Raw genomic sequence first — 21,039 nt, 5'->3', positions numbered from 1 at the left:
GTTAGGGGCAGGTGTGGTGGTATGGGTAAGTGTAAGGGTAAAGTTAGGGGCAGGTGTGGTGGTATGGGTAAGTTAAAGGGTAGGGTTAGGGACAGGTGTGGTGGAATGGGTAAGTTAAAGGGTAGGGTTAGGGACAGGTGTGGTGGTATGGGTAAGTTTAAGGGTAAAGTTAGGGGCAGGTGTGGTGGTATGGGTAAGTGTAAGGGTAAAGTTAGGGGCAGGTGTGGTGGTATGGGTAAGTTAAAGGGTAGGGTTAGGGACAGGTGTGGTGGTATGAGTAAGTTAAAGGGTAGGGTTAGGGGCAGGTGTGGTGGTATGGGTAAGTGTAAGGGTAAAGTTAGGGGCAGGTGTGGTGGTATGGGTAAGTTAAAGGGTAGGGTTAGGGACAGGTGTGGTGGTATGAGTAAGTTAAAGGGTAGGGTTAGGGGCAGGTGTGGTGGTGTGGGTAAGTGTAAGGGTAAAGTTAGGGGCAGGTGTGGTGGTATGGGTAAGTTTAAGGGTAAAGTTAGGGGCAGGTGTGGTGGTATGGTTAAGTTAAAGGGTAAAGTTAGGGACAGGTGTGGTGGTATGGGTAAGTTTAAGGGTAGGGTTAGGGACAGGTGTGGTGGTATGGGTAAGTTTAAGGGTAGCGTTAGGGACAGGTGTGGTGGTATGGGTAAGTTTAAGGGTAGCGTTAGGGACAGGTGTGGTGGTATGGGTAAGTTTAAGGGTAAAGTTAGGGACAGGTGTTGTGGTATGGGTAAGTTTCAGGGTAAAGTTAGGGGCAGGTGTGGTGGTATGGGTAAGTTTAAGGGTAAAATTAGGGACAGGTGTGGTGGTATGGGTAAGTTTAAGGGTAAAGTTAGGAACAGGTGTGGTGGTATGGGTAAGTTAAAGGGTAAAGTTAGGGGCAGGTGTGGTGGTATGGGTAAGTTTAAGGGTAAAGTTAGGGACAGGTGTAGTTGTATGGGTATGTTTAAAGGTAAAGTTAGGTGTAAGGGAAGTGTCAACAGTGTAATTATAACTACAGAAATGAATTATAGATGTAATTACATGCAGGTAATTTTATAAATGTAAGCACAATGTAAAAACATGTATGTACACAATAAGTGCATTGTATCAAATGATTAATTTAAATGTTAGTACATAGTAGTTAAGGCCACCTAATATAAAGTGGGTCCATTAAACCCATTCTAAAGAAAAATAATTCTTAAAGTTAATTTCAGCATTTAATAATAGATTATTCAAATCAAAAGTTGTGTCTGTTAATATTATTTAATGAGCTAACGTGAACAATTAACTAAAATTAACAAAGATGAATAAATAGGCTACTTAAATAAATGTATTGCTTATTGCTAGTTAATGCATTAACTACCATTAATGGGACCTAATTGTAAAGTGCAACTACTTAATATTTAAAAGTTGCTACCCAACTATCAGAGTCACATCCCTCCTTTTAGGTCAAACTGGTCAAACCTGTCCAAAACGAACTGGAAGATGTATGAGGAAATATTGGGGCATACCGAGGATTTAATTAATTTAATTGAAATGCTTTTGTAAAAGTCAAACCTATTTTTGCTTCTATATGAAGCTGAATAACCCACACGTAAAGCCAAGGGCATTATGCTGTTAATTTCCCACCTTCTATAAAAAGTGAGTCAAGAAGCATCATCATCTACGTAAGCCACCACTGGCCAATCAGAGCTCATGCCATGTGTGCTGATTCTCTCAAGATCTGCAGTATGAGCAGCAGAAGCGCTGAAAGACAGAGCGAGCGTAAAAGTGACAAGACCTCCACACTGCGCGATATTATCCACACCGATATGAAACAAGGAGAAACGACAAAACAATTGTGGAAATAAGACGGGATAAAAATACGGAAACGTCTGCTGCAGTTAAACCAGGGATTGCCATTATTGGATCACTTTATACCGGCACAAGTAATGCCCTGCTCTTGGTGATAACCATACGCGCAGAAGCCGTTCTCTGGCCCTAGACGCGCGTGCAGAGTGGAGGTTGCGCTTGGAAGTATACAAAACTTTTTTGTTTTGTTTTTGGATTTAGATTTATACAAATAAATAAAAAAATCGACTTTTCGTTATACTGTGGATTTTAAAAGCGAAATACGTGGAGAGGACCAATATAGTGTGGATTTCCTCCGATTTCTTTTCTTTGATATTCTCTTATTAATACTATTTTTTTTATTTATATTATTATATTTTCTGGAGGAGCGGGGACGCTTACCAAGTTAATTTTAGCGGATTCGACGCAGGTGCTTGGGTCCTGAAGGGCAGAATATGGAATTATTTTGACCCACGATATCACACGGTTCATTCATATTCCACATTGTTTTGAGAGCCAAAGACTGTTCAGTGACGCTCGCCGCAACACACCACTGGAATTACAATCATGAACTTTGTTGTTTATTCGATACAATTATTTTTTGCGGCTCTCCTTCATCTGTCTGCTGTAAAGGTAAGGGCTACGAGTTTTGAAATGAGAGATAATATAGACGTGTTTTATTAATGTGTGGTCAGATTACACGCACGAGGACGCAATGCATCTGCCCAGTGCCATTACAACCTTTACACACTAGGTTACCCGAAGTTTCACGTGGAATATCCTGCTTAAAAGTTATCCAAACGAATATCTGTCATGTCAAGAATAGCCTTTTTTTTAATCAATACTATGGCAACCCGTCTTGTCCCTGTCCTCAGGGGTACACGAATTTAATCTCAGTTAGCCTGAGGCAATAATTTGCTTAATAAATGCAAATTTTCCAGTCATGTGAGACTATCTTTATTAGCTACGTGCTGTAACGCGTCCGTCACGGGTTATTCTGTTCTCGTACTGAATGCAATTTTTACTATGCATTCAGTCACAACGTTGACTTTATACGTTTCATTAGTGCATTTTATCAGTACCAACAGCTCTCTTGTCGAGAATAATGACAAGATATCACCTGAGCTCCTTCGTTTCTTTGTCTCCCGCCTCATTAATTCATTTTCTTGAATAGTAGCCTAATTTGGCAGTGCACGTAGCCTATTTGATGTCGTGAAACATTTGTATGAGGTAATTTTGTTTGTTTTTTGTTTGCTGGTTGGGTATTCGTAATTGTCCAAATGTAGAGTCCAGAATATGACAAAGGTATGCTTAGATATGAAGCAGATGGTCTGTGAGGCAAACCGGCGAGATTCTCACGCAACACCGAGAGCTGTTGCGCCAGTCCACCACCTGCAGTAACGCGACCAACCAGCGAACGACCGCGAGCGAGACTAATCTGTAGGCGGGAAAAGAGAATAGTGTGGATTGTAGTAAGAGTATCATTGGCTCCCTGCAGCCTTTTTGAATGACAAACTGACTCACCACTTACTAAGATGAAAGAAGATGATCATTTAAAAAAAGATTCTAAATGATTTAAAACAATCTAAAACTACTTTCTGAAAACATTCAACTAAATTCCGAAAGCCTCAGTGGTTCTCAAGGGTCCGGGGTCCTCTAAGGGGGCTCAGCAAACTTCCAAGGGGACCTTAATGACTTAAAATTATTTGAAATAAGACTAACTTAATCCAACTTAATTATAATTGTGTGTATTTTTGTGATTTACATTGATTGTACACCTGAATGTGTGCTCTTTAGGGCCAGATAATGCTCAAATACCAATGTTAAAGGGTATGTGTGTACCTTTGAAGGTACTGCCCCACTGACAAGCTGCTGTACTGCTAAAAGTTTGATTTTATACTTTTAATTGCTTTTAATTTGTAGAAGCAGAGATTGATGTTACTGTAAAACATGCATGGAATTGTGAGATGAACCGCTGTTTATTATCTATTGAGACTGCAAGTTTATATTAATTAAAAGCTAGGGGGGGGGGGGGGGGGGGAGCAGCGTTGTCATCAGTACAGCAGTTCCAGAGGAAATATCCTGATTATTTTCTTGGCCAGTGGGAGGCCCAAAGGTTGAGAACCACTGCAAACTCCTTACTAATATAATAAGCATCTAATTCGTCTAGATTCTGACCATGTATAGCATAATTAAAGTGCTTCTGGTTGTGCAAAACTCAAGTAAATGTTCCCCTCTGAGAGTTTCCCAAGCATTATTATTGGTTTGTTTCAGTGATGTATAAAATTGGTCAGATTACAACTTGTTCTAACAGTCACTTCTCTGTCCTGATAGGCTGCCCACATACCCAAAGAAGGGGAAAAGAGCAAAAATGATGGTAAGTCTCTTTATATGCGCAGTGGATGTGAAGTATGTGTGATATGAAAAATGTAAATGAAATCGGACTAAGAGTCTAGCACCACCTGGGGGACGTACATGTAATGACATTTCCAAGGCAGAATTTAAACCGCAAATGATTTTATCCCAGTTCTTCAGAGGCTTCATAGGCAGATAGGCCATCACATACTTCTCCTTTGTTACACAACACTCTTTCTCCTCTAACAGTTTAATGTCACGCCGAGACTGAACTTGCATAAATATTTGCTTGGACGCAAGATTAGAACAAATTTCCCACCCTCATTAGGTTGTGCTGGGGATCGTCAAAGTGAATAATTATTCTGCCCGCAAGCAACCTTGTGTGGAGTCATAGACCATGGCCATGTTTGTTTATTAAAAACGCTGCATTATTTATCCTTGATTTGTCCTCAAGGTCACAATTATTTGTTAGCAGCGGACCTGGTTGTTTGTATAGAGTCCCTATTACGTTTCTGAGGGAACGTGTATTGTTATTTTTACATCATTCCCATCTGCTTCCATTCGCAATCACTTTCCCACAACTTAGGCCTCCTCTGACTTAGCATTAAATGAACATATTAAGTCAGTTTATATTTGCGTAAAAACATAACTGGTTAAGAGATACTAAATCAAAACTGACCACGTGCGACTTTGCACTTATAAAGATATGAGATACAAACATCATAGCCATAAAGTGTCATGATAGGGGCATTAGGTGAAATGTGGCTTGTACAGTACCAGCAACAAATCTCTAGCAATTATTAACGTCATCAGCATCATAAATACAGTTGTGTTTGGCTTCTTGCATTCATGGGTGGCAGGGAGCGCTCACGCAGGGTGGGCTTCTTTTAGAGGTCAGGTGTCTGCAGTAAAGCCTGGCGCCACACTGCCTGAGGTCATGCTTTTCCCTGGCAGTCTGCAGGTCATGAGGCGCTGGGGTCAGAGTGAATGTTGGGAAGCCAGCTCAGGAGGGTGCACAGATTAGGGTGGAGTAGGGTGGACGTGCAAGTGGGGCACATGTGCTGGTGTGTGTGCGCCTCAACATGTGCGACATGTCTTTTTTTGCCCACTTGGGAAATTAAAGTCCTCAATGAACAGAACAGGCCTGTGTGACTTGAATGGTTTGTTATTACTCACTGTTGTGTTTTAAATGTCGTTCCAAACCTGTATTCTGTTATTTTGATGGTGGAACACAAAAGGGGAAGAATCTTCAGGGTGCTCTTTTCATATTTACCATGACTGTTGGCTATAAAAAGGCAGAAAAAACACAAAAAATGACTTGTGTGCTATATTTCCCCTTGGGAAAAAGTACACTTTAGAAATGCTTTTAAAAGGGGGAATTATTACGGATATAATATACTTGAATGTAATGTTTTCAGACATTTAATTGCATGTTATTTACAATTAAATAAATGTATTATAGTGTACATTTATATTAAATGCAATTAGCTGAACTTTAGTGCTTTTTGGCCCGCATAAATTTCAGAATTATTCATAACTGTTCATAAATATTGTCTTTGAAATATAGTAAACGTGTACTGCCGAATGTACTAACAAGCAAACTAAAATATATTTAATGTCATTCTTGTATTTCAGTATATTTGTAATTACAAAGTTGCAATTTAGCACATTTAAAATATATTAACTTTAAATATGATAACGAATAACACATTACAATTAAAATTATTATCAAGAATTCACTTGTGCTTTGGTATGTTAGTCAACCAACACGATCACATGAAAATGCGTATCAATAGTGTGCAATGTCGTGGAATGTATACGGCAAAATGAGGTGCATATGGTACGCACTTTATGACGTGCATATGACACGCTCTTGGGTAGGATGGGGGTGGGGGATTCATGCGTATAATGCGCCATAAAGTGCGTATTATATGCATGCCAAAACTAATTTTGACGTATACATTCCACGACATTGCACACTCGTATTATTTATATGCCTTATCGTGTGATCGGGCTCTAGTCAACACATCAAATTAAGTGTACTTATTCAAAGCATGACAAAAGACTATTAAAACATAATTAATTGACATTATTACAAAGTGCACTTTTAAGTGTACTTAAGTAAACAGTCATAGGTACTTTTAAGTATCCTTTTATTTAAATTATATTATTATACTTTTAAGATTTGTGGTACACTACAAATGCACATCCAGTACTATTTTCACAAGGGTCTGAAGTTGTACAACAGACTCATAATATGAACTTAAAATAACGTCATTCAATGGAAAAGAGCCGCATGAAGATTCCTCAAAAATCCTCTTTTTCTGTGTCAAAATAACAGCATACAGGTTTTGGAATGATATGAAGGTAAGTAATTGATGAGAGAACTTTTTTTGTGAACTTTCCCTTTAATATGACCACAGAAAAAGTGTGAAAATGGTACGATAATGACTGAACATTCTCACTTTGCTTGCTCTTTAGTGACGAAGTTCATGACTGTGTATCAAAAGAGTTGGTGTAAAACACGAGAGGTGCTGGTAGACATCATTCAGGAGTATCCCGACGAGATCGAGCACACGTACATCCCGTCCTGTGTGGTTCTCATGCGCTGTGCGGGCTGCTGCAACGACGAAGCGAAAGAGTGTGTCCCTATAGAGACGCGCAACGTCACCATGGAGGTGAGACTGGTTCAATCCAGTGTGTGCAATCCTTCACCCTGCTTCCAATGATATCATGCTTGCCCAACATGGGACAGCGAGGCGGTGTTAACTGGCATGCCAGCTATGTTGTTTACCGCTGCACACTGTGTTTACGCCCCGTTTATGTGGTTGAAGGCCACAGTCAAGGCCTGGTCTCAACAGTGTTTAAGAAAACGGAAATAAAAATTTGCTGTTAACTTGAATATTTCAAGCTGTGGTTCTACATCACGAACATTGAAACATAATGCATTACAGACACATTGCATGTAGTGCACGAATGCTCACACACTAATTGCTAAATGTGCTTTTTTTCTATTCGTCCAGGTACTGCGAGTCAACCAACGTGCATCGCAGCATTATATTCACATGAGTTTCACAGAACACACCAAGTGTGATTGCAGGTATGTCTGTAAAGGAACAGTTCTTTCCAAATGTCCAAATACATTGAAGTTTACTGACTTTCTGTGCTGTTATTTTTCTGCGAGAAGCAATTTGTAGTGAGCTCCATAAAAGTAGACTGGGCCACTATATTCTTCTGAAGTCACATGATAGCTTTGTTTAAGTTAAAGGTGCTTATGGCGCATATTGGGTGTCAATTACATCGAACATTGTAAGTTCTCATGTGTCTTGTGAGTAGGGATGTTAACGATTAATTGTCGATAATACATTTAATCGATAAAACGTATCGATCATCGATTAAGCAGGGTCATGCGTGTGTGTGCTGCTCAACCGCGAAACACTTAAAGCAGACACAAGGAAAAATGAAGCGAGCGCGCCGGAGTTATGTTTGGGACCATTTTACAGCTGGAGTTACACCTTCATCATGACTATAAGTTTGCGTGTGCATTCCCAGCCTTTTTGTTTTGTGCAAATGCAAGAGGTAATATTGTGTTTATTTTGTATTTATTCTATTTATTTCTGATTGATCTCATATAGGATGCATTTGGTTAAGAATTAGAGCGGTAGTAAAGCTCAGGGCGCGCAGCTCAAAAAGCACAACTAATACAGACTAAAACTTAACTGTCAATTTCGTCCCCGCCCCTTTTTAGGAGAAACTAGACTCCCATAGACTTTAATACAAAATAGCGGCACAAAACAACGCTCGTACACAGTCGGCAGGCGTGAATAACTTAAGGAATCACTAAGATTAAACATGTCAAGTAATTATATGTCCAGCCTGCCTGCCAAGAGCATGAAAGTTACATCCACAAACATAATTTGGTCAATTTAAAAAACATTTCCCTTAATTCTCCCACCGTCAAATTGGTGTAACAACCCCACCCAGTGGCCAGAGATGTCTTACCCGGACATTACTCGTACCTCATCGAGTCGCCAGGTAAGCCAGTGAAGGATTTTACTTCGTTTTTGAATCATGAATTACGGATGATGCTGGACAGAAAAGTGCACTCTGTACTCTAAATATAATGACATAATATATATATACATTTAAAGTAAAATCATTCAATTGTTACACCAATTTGACGGTGGGAGAATGAAGGGACATTTTTTTAATTGACCAAATTAAGTTTGTGGATGTATCTTTCACACTCTTGGCAGGCAGGCTGGACATTTCATTACTTGACATGTTTAATCTGAGTGATTTCTTAAGTTATTAAAGCCTTCCGGCTGTGTACGGATGTTGTTTTGTGCCGCTATTTTATATTGAAGTCTATGGGGAGCCTCGTTTATTTTCCCCTAAAAAGGGGCGGTGACGAAATTGACAGTTAAGTTCCCGGATGTGCCGGTAGTCCGTATAATGTCATATTACACAGTATTAGAGCATTATTGTAATAAAACGTGAATTATTTGGGTTTCGTTGTTGCGTTGCTCCAGGAAGTGCGCGTCCACAACATGAGTCACGCATTCTGCCTCGCACGTAACTTAGTTCAAGTTCATTTGTGTATTCCATAGACTGTACAAAAATATGGATGTAGTGTCCGTGACGTCACCCATAGGATTCTGAAGAGCAGTTTTGAAGCGTAAAGTCGGGTCGAGCTGGCCGTTGCTATCTTGGCAGCGCGTCATCGTGCGTCTCTCCCGGATAACAGAAAATGGGCAAAGAGGCGGGATGTGGGCGGAGCTGAGGTGACGCGATGACTAACAGACAGCAGACAAGCGGCAATCCACCTGTCACTCAAAGTGGCCACGCCCTTAATTATGCAGAACTTTAAGGCTTTATAAAATGTAAATGAATGAGTTATAAAAAAATTCACCCCCCTCACAGTCGTCATGAAGGGCAAAATTAGCCGTATAGACCAAAACCACAATTTGTTCCAGGCTGTAAACATGTGTTTTTTTGCTGTAAAGTTGGGCATTTTAACATGGGGCCCAATCAGATTCTGCTCCTTCTGGAGCCTGTCTCTAGTGGCCAGTCAATGAATTGCAGTTTAAGTCACTTCCGTATTGGCTTCAAGAGAAACTGAGGGAGGTTGCCGCTTGGTGCATTTGCATCATTTTGTGCAATTTGTAATAGGCCTATTATGTTTATTTTGTATATATCTGACCAATCTCATATTGGATGCGTTTATTAGAGCTAAATAACGTACTAGCAAAATGCTCAAGTTTACCGGTGTTCATTCAGTGCTTCAGCACGTGCAGCTCAAACAGCAGTGCACTACTAATAATAACTATGATTGGGACTGTCATATTACATAACATTAATGAGAACACTATTTTATTAAATGGTTGTGAATTCATTGGGTGTAGTTGCGTCGTTCTAGGAAGCCCATATCCACACATTATGAACAACAGATCTGAGGTGGCGTTGGTGACATGTTGTATTGGAGGTTATATTAAATTATTAAATAAGTAATTTAATTAAATCGACTCATTTTACAATCCTACTAGCCCTTTATTTAGTGTGCGTCTCAATCAGCTCCCTAGTTCAGTAGTCAGGGCACCGATAAGGACGTAAGTCAATGGGCTGACTCCCTGATCAGTACCCTGACTACTGAACTAGGGAGCTGATTGAGACGCACACTTAGAATCAAACTCCTTCTCATTCATTTGGTGGGGAACATGGCGTTTTGAGCAGCATTTGCACACCGTGTCATGCTGTCAGCTATAATGCACTGCTGTAGACATATATTGCAGTATTAAGGCTAACGCTTAATCGATTAATTGATTGTTAATTTAAACGACTATCGATCATGGGAATTTGTGTAAATTGACATCCCTACTTGTGAGGCATCAAACCTGTTGCGACATATAAAGGGAATTCAATATCAAAGATTCTGCTAAAATCCGTGTTCCACAGAAAACATAACAGCACAGATCAAAGATGAGTGACGGGATACTAACTTTTAGCAAACTATTCCTTTAAATCATAAAATGTGAATTAAACCTCTGTTGCATTTGTTTTTTTCAGGCCAAAGCCAGAAGTCGAAGTAAAGAAAGAAAAGTAAGTTTGTTTATTGCTGTTATTATTATTTTTCAATGTCAAGCTTATGGGTGATTTCAAGATAACAGATGTTTCTGAAACAGTTAAGATTAATTTGTTGACCGTGTGGACGGTTCTACATGTAGCAGGGCGTTTCTAAATACACAGACCAAAACTGTTATGACTGGGGTGATTGACTGGCAATGAGAAGCAGCCGGCTGGACACTGTGCTAGCGGCTACTTAGCAGTTAAGCTCAAGTGTTGAAGATGCAGTGCATCTTTAGCTGTTTGCCTGGGTTGACCAATAAAATTGAGAGCGTATGGCGCTTGTAGCAATGTATTCCAGTAGGAACTAGTCGTTCAGAAAAATATGCTAGTCAGTGTTTATGTTATATAAATGACTCAGAGTAAGTGCAGCTTCAGCAGTCTTTTCTGTCTGCGTACGAGTGGAGAGCTGAGATGATGTGGGTGTGCATATCTTCATCATTGCCAGATTCATGCTGCTTGCATTGTCGTAATGCTACATCCCATTTGCTTATTGTTCTATCACTAATTTTATGGCGATTCACAAGAAGTTTGCCTTGTATGCGAATCGGACATTCTAAATGAACTCAGATGTCCACAGCGCCAGTGCAGTTCACTTTGTAAACACACAGCACTCAGTTGACTTTATTTTCACTTATATGTAAAGTTCCGGGAATTCCAGCTCACAACATTTTAGTCATCTTGCCACTGTTTTTTTTTTTTTTTTTAAAGTGTTCAAATGTTCTTACTTCTGAAAGTGGCATCAATCCTAAAATCCTACAAAAACATTAACAAAAACTTAATTAAAACTTAAATTAATACAATTAAAATGAAAACATAAAATATAATCCTACATTTCAAAATTCAAAAACATTAACACAACTATAATAGTAAATCAATGATACTAAAATCATGACCTTTAGCACTCCCTCTACTTTGCATTATAAAGCAATGAATGAAGACATATGAATGAAGGCATTACTGTGAGCGTGTATTAATTGCCACATGAATGGTGCTTTTAAAAGCATGGTATTTTAGATATGCATAGACAGTGTACTCATGTGAATTACGTATGGGAGACTTTGAGTCCTGCCTTCTAAATCAAAAGCCAATTGGCGACTGGTAAAGCCATTGCATCACTGCAGCTGCCATTAGAAGCTCAGGTTGTGTTAGAAACATTTAGTGTTCAGAGACATGCGCTTGAACATTAAGTGTCATCCAGCCAAGGCATTCATGGGATAGTTCATAACAGATTGTGTTGCTGATTGGGAATATGTTATTTAAACATGACTTCTGCAAGCATTTTTTGAGATTGCAAGATTCCCCCATTAATTTAGATGGGACTTGGTCTTGGATGCCCGAAATAGCTGCCCAGAGGCATTGCAAATATGGCCAGACAGTGAGCAGACTTTCCTTGAAAAGGACTTTGGTATTATTCATAATGATGCTTAATTGCCCGCTAATTTAATTTATTGTGAACATTCAATATATCGACTTAAAATTCAGTGTGTAAAAATCCGAACAACCGCAACTCGCCATGATTCCCACAGCACGCCTTGACACACCCTCAAACCCTGTTTCCCCACATCAAAGCTAATAAAGTGAAGCACTGATCACACACCCAAACAGTTACATCAACTTCCACTAAATGTTATAACAGCCGAATCCCTCCTAATCCTCAGGCACAAACTCAAGACTCGCTGCATTCAACAGGATTTCATCATGACACGACACCCCCAACAAAACCTGCTTTTCCTTTTATGTGTGTTAGACGTCTTTTTATAGCAAGTACATCTCTGTATCTGCCAGATAACCATTCATAATTTAATGCCTGCCATCTGCTGAACATGGCAGCCTGTCTCACAAAGAAAAATTGGAAAAAAAAGTTATTGCATTAGCGGACCCACGCTAAATCTGTGCCCTCAGAAAGCGTCGCATATCCTCAGGGAATTGCAGTGCCCGCCATTCATAAATTTCTACGAAATCTCCGCCCCGGCTTGTTAATATGTATTCAGCTATAAATAAGTGCGCAGAGCAGTTTAGTACATTTTACCATATCTAAGTCCAGTAGATGAATTCATTACAATGCAGCAAAAAAAAAAAAAAAAGTAAGGGAACTGCACAAACTTCCAAAGATTCCATTTTCCCCACCTGTGGTAAAATGACTGTAATGCACAGTCACCATTCCCTTTATTTTTTATAGCACTTTATACAATAGAAACTGCTTCATAGCAGTGTCACAGAAGTTAATAAACAGGAGATTAACAGAATTAATGATGCAAACTTTAAATATGAGACAAATTCATATTCTGCTTTAAAGTTGCCATTACTCAGCTCAAGATGTTGATTCAACTCAGTTTAAAAACAGAAGACAACAGTGTCATTATTCAACTCAATTCAGTTTGAGTTTTGTTCTCATCCAATAGTGTCAGTGCAGTTAAATCAATAATATTGCTGAATATCGATAATGTTGCGTTCGCATGTCACATCTAAAAACGTCAGAAAATGCCTGTATAATAACCGCTTGACAAACCGTACAGCTTGTATAGCAATGATCAGTTGTTCCTCCATCTTGGCTAAGCTTTCAATGTTGTTATGGGATAGGTGAAGCTGATTGGTTGGCTCTTGTCACATGACTTGCAGTGCTCTTATAAGTTGGGATTTTTTCAACTCACATGGTGTTCAAAGTGAAATAACGAACTTGAGCACGCCAAAGACATTATGTGTTGTATATTAAGCCATAATTGGTTGATTGCTTTTGGTAGCAGGAATGTGACCACGCTAGACAATTCATTCCTCCAGTAATGTGCCTTCAAACATGGCTGGTGCAATTTGATTTTAGAGCAAGAACAATCCGCTCTGAGGGTTTTACAGCCCATAATAAAAGCCGTAATTTCTCTGTATATAGCTCTTAAAAAAACCTCTGACCTGAGCACTGATAACAGACTCGTTTATAGGATGGTTTCAGTTTTTCTTTTGGGGTGAAGCTTTTGCTCTGTATGGCAGCTGTAAGATGGAGGCTGTGAAGACCACCCGCTGCCTCTCACACCGCAGTTGCTCAAGGCTGACCCTTGCCTACTTCCCCATACTAATCATAGTAGCAAGTGTTAACCCACTTTTATTTTTAGCCTTTTAAATAGTAGGTGAGCCTGAGACAGAGGTTATTGTTGGTTACTGTGAGCTGTTTCACAAACCTCATTTAGTCTTAACCTGTGTGTGTGTGTGTGTGTGTGTGTGTTTACATAGTTTAAGGAAGCCACATAAGCCAGTCATTGTGTTACATAACAGAAGTAATAAATCAAATGGCAGTCATTTTAAGGAAAAATAGCATATGAAGGCTTTCCCCCCCCAAGCAACACATTTACATTTATGCATTTAGCAGGAACAAAAGAAATTTGTCAAAGAGCCAACAATATTCACAATACACAATGGTAGATTTATTAAGTCAAGTCACCCTTGAAAGAGGCAGAATTAATGATGCAGACTTCATTAAATATGAGACAAATTCAAATTCTGCTCTAAAGATGCCTGTAGCAAAATAATAGTGTTGTTATTGATCTCAAATCAGTACAGTAATGATTCAGCTCAGTTCAATAACTGTGTAAAGTTCAATCATTATGAAACATGTCATTATTCTGCTCAAGTCAGCTCAATTTTTGTTAAAGAAATGTCAAATGTCATTTAAAAAAGTGACATTAGTGTGGATAAAAGCTCCTGCAGCATTTGATTTTGCTCTGATGTTTTGCATCTAGTGGAATGGCATTAGTGCTTTAAGTGTCCAACTGAGGTGGGCTGAGGTCAAGGAACACAACACGTTTTAATTGGATGCGCGGCAGCTTTGTGCATTTGTGCACCTTGCTAGGTTAATGCGAACGTACAGAGATGGATCAGGTTAGCTGAGAGGGCTAAATGAAATCCGTTCGTCATGGGGCTAAGAGCTGGCTCTGTACGCGTCGTCCCTACCGCCTGTCTCTCAGCACGTAGGCAAGTGGGGGGCGGGGATCCAGCGACTCTGGGTTCTGATTCACAAGCTCAAGTTCAGCTTCTTGTACTTCGATCCTTACCTCTAAGCTCCTCAAACACACACACGCACGCACACACACATGCTATGGCTCAAACTATTCAGCTGCTTATTTGGACTATAGCGTCTGTCGTTGATTTCTCATGAGGGCTGTCAGTGACGCGGCGCTCCTCGCTTTAATTGGTGGCAATTAGGGTTGTCACAATAGCAGTTTCAGTTGTCATTAGTCAATACTAACAGCAGTCCAGTATCATGATTGATTGTATCAATTCTGAAACCACAGCAAAAACGAATAATGAATATGTATACTGCTTTATTTAAAATGTTAAATATTAATATACAAATTAGGTTCAAAACAGTGGCATATACACTCTCAGAAAAAAAGGTACAGTGCTGTCACTGGGGCGGTACCCTAAGGTACAAAAGTGAAAAGGTACATCTTTGTACCTTACTCACCCCTAAAAGGTACATATCAGTACTTTAAGAGTGCGTGTTAGTACCTTAAAGGTACATATTAATACCTTTAAAGGTACATATTAGTACCTTTTCGGTTGTGTACCTTAGGGTACCGCCCCAGTGACAGCAATGTACCTTTTTTTCTAACAGTGTAGGCCTAGCCTTTACACTACCGTTCAAAAGATTGGGGACTGTAAGATTTTATGTTTTCGAAAGAAGACTTTTCTGCTCATCAAGGCTGCGTTTATTTGATTAAAAATACAGAAAAATATGCAATATTGTGAAATATTATTACAATTTTAAATAACTGTATTCTATGTGAATATATAGTAACATTTAATTTATTCCTGTGATCGAAGCTGTATTTTCAGCAACATTACTCCAATCTTTAGTGTCACATGATCCTTCAGAAATCATTCTGAAATGATGATGTGATGCTTTTTTTTTGTGTGTGATTTTTTAGGATGCATCATTGCGGAGTAAAATTCTTAATTTTAAATAAAAAAAACAAAATCATTTTGATCGGTAGTGTAATACGTTTAATATTTAAATAGTTAAATAGTTTAATAGCGCTGATAGATCTTTCTCAGCATGACTGTTCCAAACTTTATTTAGATGTCCTATTTTTGCGTTATTTTCCTTTTTTTGCAGAAAACCCAGAGTGGGGAGGGTTAAAAGCCGAAAGAGAGCAAGAGAGGGAGATACAGGCGATCTCAGCGCCTCGGCTCACCTGCGCTCAAGCAGTATTTTGCTCTCAGTCATTGGCTTTGTTTCAGGGCAGTTTGTTTGCTCTTTGTAATCTCACTCAGTCTGCATTTATTTGTACTCATATTCACACTGTTGGCCCAAGGCCCGCAAAGAGGAAAGCAACCAAAGGTAAATAAACAGTGGTTGCATGGCTGTCTCTGTCATTATCATACTAATGTCCTGCTGGGATGACGCCACGCTCATGTGATCCCTCTCCTGTATTCCGGCCCCATTGACGTTTCTGACAACAGCAGCTTAACTATCTCAGAGACGGGCTCTTGTCTTCACAAAACTGAGTTAATGGGTTAGTTCACCCAAAAATTTAAATTCCGTCATTCATTGCTCATCCTCATGTTGTTCCAAACCCATAAGACACAATTGAAGATCTTTTTAATGAAATCTGAGAGATTTCTGTCCCTCCATTGACAGCTACGCAACTACCATTTAAAGAGATGATCGTAAAACGAATCTAAATGAACCGTGCGGTTTAGTCCAAATTTTCTGAAGAGACTCGATCGCTTTATATGATGAAAAGATTGAATTTATTCACATTTAAAAATGTATCAGCGAACATAAGCACTTGAGCTTTCCTGTAGCTTAAACAATAGAGCAAGGCGCTAGCAACACCAAGGTCATAGGTTCGATCCCCAGGGAAAGCAAGAGCTGACAAAATTTAAAATGTGTACTTTGAATGCAATGTAAGTTGCTTTGGATAAAAGCGTCTGCCAAACGCATAAATATAAATGTTTACCATATCCAATGTGTGAGTTTAGATGTTTATGTGTGAATAAAAGCCTAAATTCAATCTGTTCATCATATAAAGTGATCGAGTCTCTTCAGAAAATTCGGACTAAACCACTTAATTCATATGGATTAGTTTTACGGCCTCTTTATGAACTTTTTGAAGTGTCAACGTGGTAGTTGCGTAGCAGATTTCATAAAAAATATATTCATTTGTGTTGTAAAGATGAATGAAAGTCTTACTGGTTTTGAACGACATGAGGGTGAGTAAAAAATGAAATAATTTTCATTTTTGGGCGAACTAAAGCATGTTTTGTTCTGTTTAAGCAAGTAACCCTCGACATGATGTACTAGCTTTACTGACTGCAGAAATTATTATTATTATACAGAAAATATGATGTATATTTTTAAAAGACATCACAATAAACATTAAGGGCCAGATTTACTAACAGTTTGCTCCAGTGCAAACCCTCATTTTGGCGTTAAAAAACTACTGTCAGGATTTTCTACAGTGAAACATTTGCGCTGAAAAGGCGTGGACAGGATTTTTGATCTTATTGCATATGTATTTGTAGGAGTTTCCCTTTCAGATACAAACTTTATGTGAGGAGAGTGATTTACTAAGGTTTGCGCTCTTCAATTTACTGGTGTTTGCGCCATTATTTACCACCCCAATAAAGCACGTCTTAAACCAGACGCTAACTGGTAGATTGTGTTGGTCATTATGGAAATGATCCGCTGCGTCTGTGTTCTTTCATTTGTGTGTCGTCAGTAGATCACGCGCTGGACTTTAAACTCCCATCAGCACTTTTGTGGAATTGCGCTCTCGCGCTAATTTGCACTGTTCGGTAAATCAGGCCCTAAGGATTTTACAGCTGCATTTATTTATAGTAAATAAACTAAATTAAACACTGACAAACAGTTTAGTTTTATCTTAAGTGAAAACTCTGCTGTCAAATAGCTAATTTGGCTTTTGTTTATAGTGATAATAAATGAATTAAGGTATGGTCTTCATAATGAAAAATCACTTTCTAAGAATGTTTTGGGGAAAATAAATATTTTGATTAATATTGCAACAAAATGTAAGGTTTGAACCAAACCATAAATATAATTTGAGAAAAACTGGAGTATTTTTTTTTTTTTGCTCGCTTTTTTTGCCCACATTATCACTTTTTTCACAGTCTTTGTGCACTCTCACACAATTAAAAAAGTCACATTTTAGAACAGATAATGTGTTTGTGTATGAAACCATTTTAGAAATGATTCAAAACTGTGGCACTATACTGTGACAAGTTTCTATAGTTGACCAAGTCATTGTTGCAAACATTGCTTTTGCATCATGCTGCTTTCAGCTGTGTATATGTGAAAGTGTGTGTGTATGTGAATGCAGCTGTCTGCGTCAGTCCAATAATTGCTGAATTCAGTGTTGCCACTAATCACCATGTCTCATGTGTGATGGATGGATGGATGAATGAAGTCATAATTCACTACCATCACACCCAATCTCAGCTTTCTTTCTGCCACTAATGCTACCCATCTTCACAACTAAGCAAAAAAGAACACACATTTTTAACAGTTCACGCAGTCTGATCCGGTGGAGGTTGTGTGTGATGGCGAGGTGCTTAAGTGTGTGTGTGTGCGTCACTCCAACGCTCTGTCCAGATCACTAGTGCTTAGATGTCTCTCTGTCTCTCCCTTCTGCTTCCCTTGCAGCCACTGTGAGCCTTGCTCAGAGAGAAGAAAGCGCTTGTATGTGCAGGACCCCCTCACCTGTAAATGCTCCTGCAAATTCACACAATTGCAATGCAAGTCCAGACAACTTGAGTTAAACGAAAGAACTTGCAGGTTTGTTTATGAACTTTCACGACGTGCAACATGCATCTTCTCATCCAGTCCCATCTGACGCTCTTTCTCTTTGCATGCTTATAGCGCTTGTTGCATTTTCCCTCTTATATGTGCATGTGTAGGGTGACGTAGTGTGTGTGTGTGTGTGTATGTGATGTGGTTTATTGCTGTGAGATTCAGGCTTTGATGTCAGAATCTAGTGCACTACTGCCTCGCACTAATAACGGCATCATGTATGGTGTCAACACTTTGGCGTTGAGCATAGAAATGATTAATGGACTGAATTCGCTGACATTAACAAGATATTCTGTCAGTAAGCAATATGATTTTGAGTAAACAGACAGGGATGGTGCATATGTGTATATGTGTGTGCAACTCACACATCCTGCTCTCATTGATTCATTCTTTTATCACGTCAGTTATTGCCATTTTATGTTCATAATGAGTCAGAACTTAATTTGGCATTGTTGATTTTGCCATTATGTGCAAAACTGTGCCATTAGCCCTTCAAAGGCATAATGTGAGATCATGTTGAATTATACAGTATATGTGGATATAAGCGTGTCCATGCTGTTTGCTTCTCATCAACTGTCCCACTAATTTAAACTGTGTGATCTTATGTGGCCTTTGCTGGCATTCTGTATATGTTGTCCACATTTTTATTGTTATATTTAGTGGAGATCACAGCATACTTTGATCCTGTGGTCGTTCCACCCTAACCAAATTTGAACCTCGTCCAAAAAACAAATTTTTACATAACGACATAATCCCACACTACCATACGTTGTATCAATCTGCACAAAATACAATGTCCCACAATACAATGCAATGTTATAGATCAGACTGCCAACGATCCAAAATTAACTGTATCTTGCTTAAAGATGATAACTTGACAAACTGTCTGAATAAAACAAGTTAGACTACAAATCTTAAAAGTATATTTACTTGCAGATAATATAATATTAATGAAATAAAAGGCCACTTAAAGAGAGTACACTATCATGGCTATGTGTGAAAGATCATTGTTTTGATCATCGTTTGGTGATCTTTAAAAAGTACACTTATTTTGACATTACATTTCGCACTTAAATATATCATTTTAAAGTATATTATTTCACAAGGCAATTCTCATGCGGTATAGTCATCATATTTTCCATTCCGAGTGCTAGTATTCATTCTGTTGGGTGAAGAGGTTTATCTCTTGACTGGTTGTGGGGGTTTTGGGTTGGTGAAGTCACAGATCAATACGTGCATAGGCTTTCCTTGACATATATTGGCATGGCTTCCCCAGTGCAGGTCAAGCAGATCTCTAACCGATCCATTGTTCTCTTTCAGATGTGAAAAACCAAGATGATGAGCGGAACGCTGGGCAGAACACTGAATGAAGGAATTTTTTTTACAGCACAGCACTTTTTAAACCTGAGGATGCATTCCCTGGATGAACTGCAGACACTACCCTGAACGAGAGACAAAGAACGAAACGAGGGCAGGAGATATCATCCCACTGTATATTTTTAAGATATTAATATATGAATATATAGAATATATATATTATATATATTAAATGACAATGACAATGTGTGTCGCTGCTATCACCTGAATTACCACAAACAAGTAAACGAAGACGCTGCTTTGGCGTGTGAATGGGATATATTGCAGAGTCACTGCACCTGGGCCTGTGATTGGACAGAGCACAGTGAGGTAATGCTTCACTGGATCGGCCGGCTGTGGATTCACATTTAAAGACTCGGATCGAATGTCCAAGACTCCGCTGAGAGGTGCAAACGATGACCTCCACCCCTTTATATGAACAGTTACAGACTGTCAATCAAAGGAGAGGAAGTGACATAATAAAGATTCTTTCCGGACTGTACGGAACAGTGGGTCCAGGCACGGGATACGAATGCGGAACTATCTATTTCTGTGATGTCACTCTTACTAGGGTGAAGTCTTAGTCAAAAAGACACCTGTACTGACTAACATCCTATAGGACTTGGTGTGATAATACTAAAGGGATATTACATGTATGTATATATGAAAAAAAAAAGGATAAATGTGACAAAACTTTTGCCAAGGAATGGAATCATTCAGTTCACAGCAGTAGTAAAAGACAACTCAAATATTTAAGGTTCGTAACGTTTTCCAAAGAGAATATTGCACACAACTTTAGGAACTGTTCATTACCACACAATGTCTGTATATACATATCTAATATCCCTTTATGTAGTTCACTACATCTAATTTATATTGTTAGAATATGTTCAGTATTCTGTGTATTTAATTTGATCTATTTATATGCAGTGTTATTGTTGATATTGTTTTGCTTTGTTTCCTATCGACATTGTCATCAATCTGAAAACTGTGGACGGCTTTTATAGAACGAAAGACAAATGAAACGAGAGACAAATACTTCAACATTCCTGAATGCGCCTTTTTTGTTTGTTTATTTCAACATTTTTGTATCAGTGATCAGTTTGGTGGAGATACAAGACCCGAGGAGGAGAAAACAAAACATTCTCTTTGTGTGAAAATGCCAGAAATGTGTTTTTTTCCCCTTTTGTTTGTTTTCCATGTACAGCCACATTTTCAGTATATTTTCACAGTAATATATTTATTGGTGCTGTTAAATATTAACATCCTTTTGTGTTGTAGTATAACTATTAAACATATTTATTTTCAAATGATATTGTTTTTTATTAAAGCAAAAATGGATTTCTGTTTGGCGAGTCTGTTTTTGTCAGTTTACAATTTGCAGCTGCACACACTGATATTATGTTGGTAATTTTTTCAAAAGGAAAAAAAAAAAACCTTACAGTAGGACAAGGAATTTGCACGAATTACATTAAGAAAAGTTGCTGTAAAGCAATAAAGACAATGCCTACTATCACATAAAAGCTATTATAAAACAACAGATGTAATAAAAAAAAGTGACTGGTTACTGAAAAATACTG

The 21,039-nt window shown here is 38.6% G+C and overlaps 1 protein-coding gene across 4 annotated transcripts; it reads left to right on the top strand.

The window, feature by feature from the left end:
• Positions 1–1,736: 1,736 nt before the first annotated feature.
• Positions 1,737–20,800, top strand: vegfaa (vascular endothelial growth factor Aa; the record flags this gene model as incomplete). Of its 4 annotated transcripts, none has more annotated exons than XR_013818060.1 (7): positions 1,737–2,454; positions 4,156–4,198; positions 6,658–6,854; positions 7,200–7,276; positions 10,243–10,275; positions 15,407–18,088; positions 19,424–19,440. XR_013818060.1 is itself a non-coding variant. In XM_079837369.1 (7 exons), exons 1-7 carry the CDS (start codon positions 2,389–2,391, stop codon positions 19,440–19,442), a joined length of 567 nt encoding a protein of 188 aa, XP_079693495.1. In that variant the 5' UTR covers positions 1,737–2,388. The 4 variants fall into 4 exon arrangements, 2 of the variants coding, with proteins under 2 accessions (XP_079693495.1, XP_079693496.1); XR_013818061.1 differs by lacking the exon at positions 19,424–19,440 and having other exon boundaries at positions 15,407–15,631; positions 17,957–18,093; XM_079837369.1 differs by having other exon boundaries at positions 17,957–18,088; positions 19,424–20,800.
• Between the last annotated feature and the right edge of the window lie 239 nt (positions 20,801–21,039).

This window comes from Gobio gobio (genome assembly GCF_949357685.1).
Source record: "Gobio gobio genome assembly, chromosome: 15".
Lineage (NCBI taxonomy): Eukaryota > Metazoa > Chordata > Actinopteri > Cypriniformes > Gobionidae > Gobio > Gobio gobio.
The sequence above is the reverse complement of the archived record's forward strand: the minus strand, read 5'-3'. Positions and strand labels throughout refer to the sequence as shown.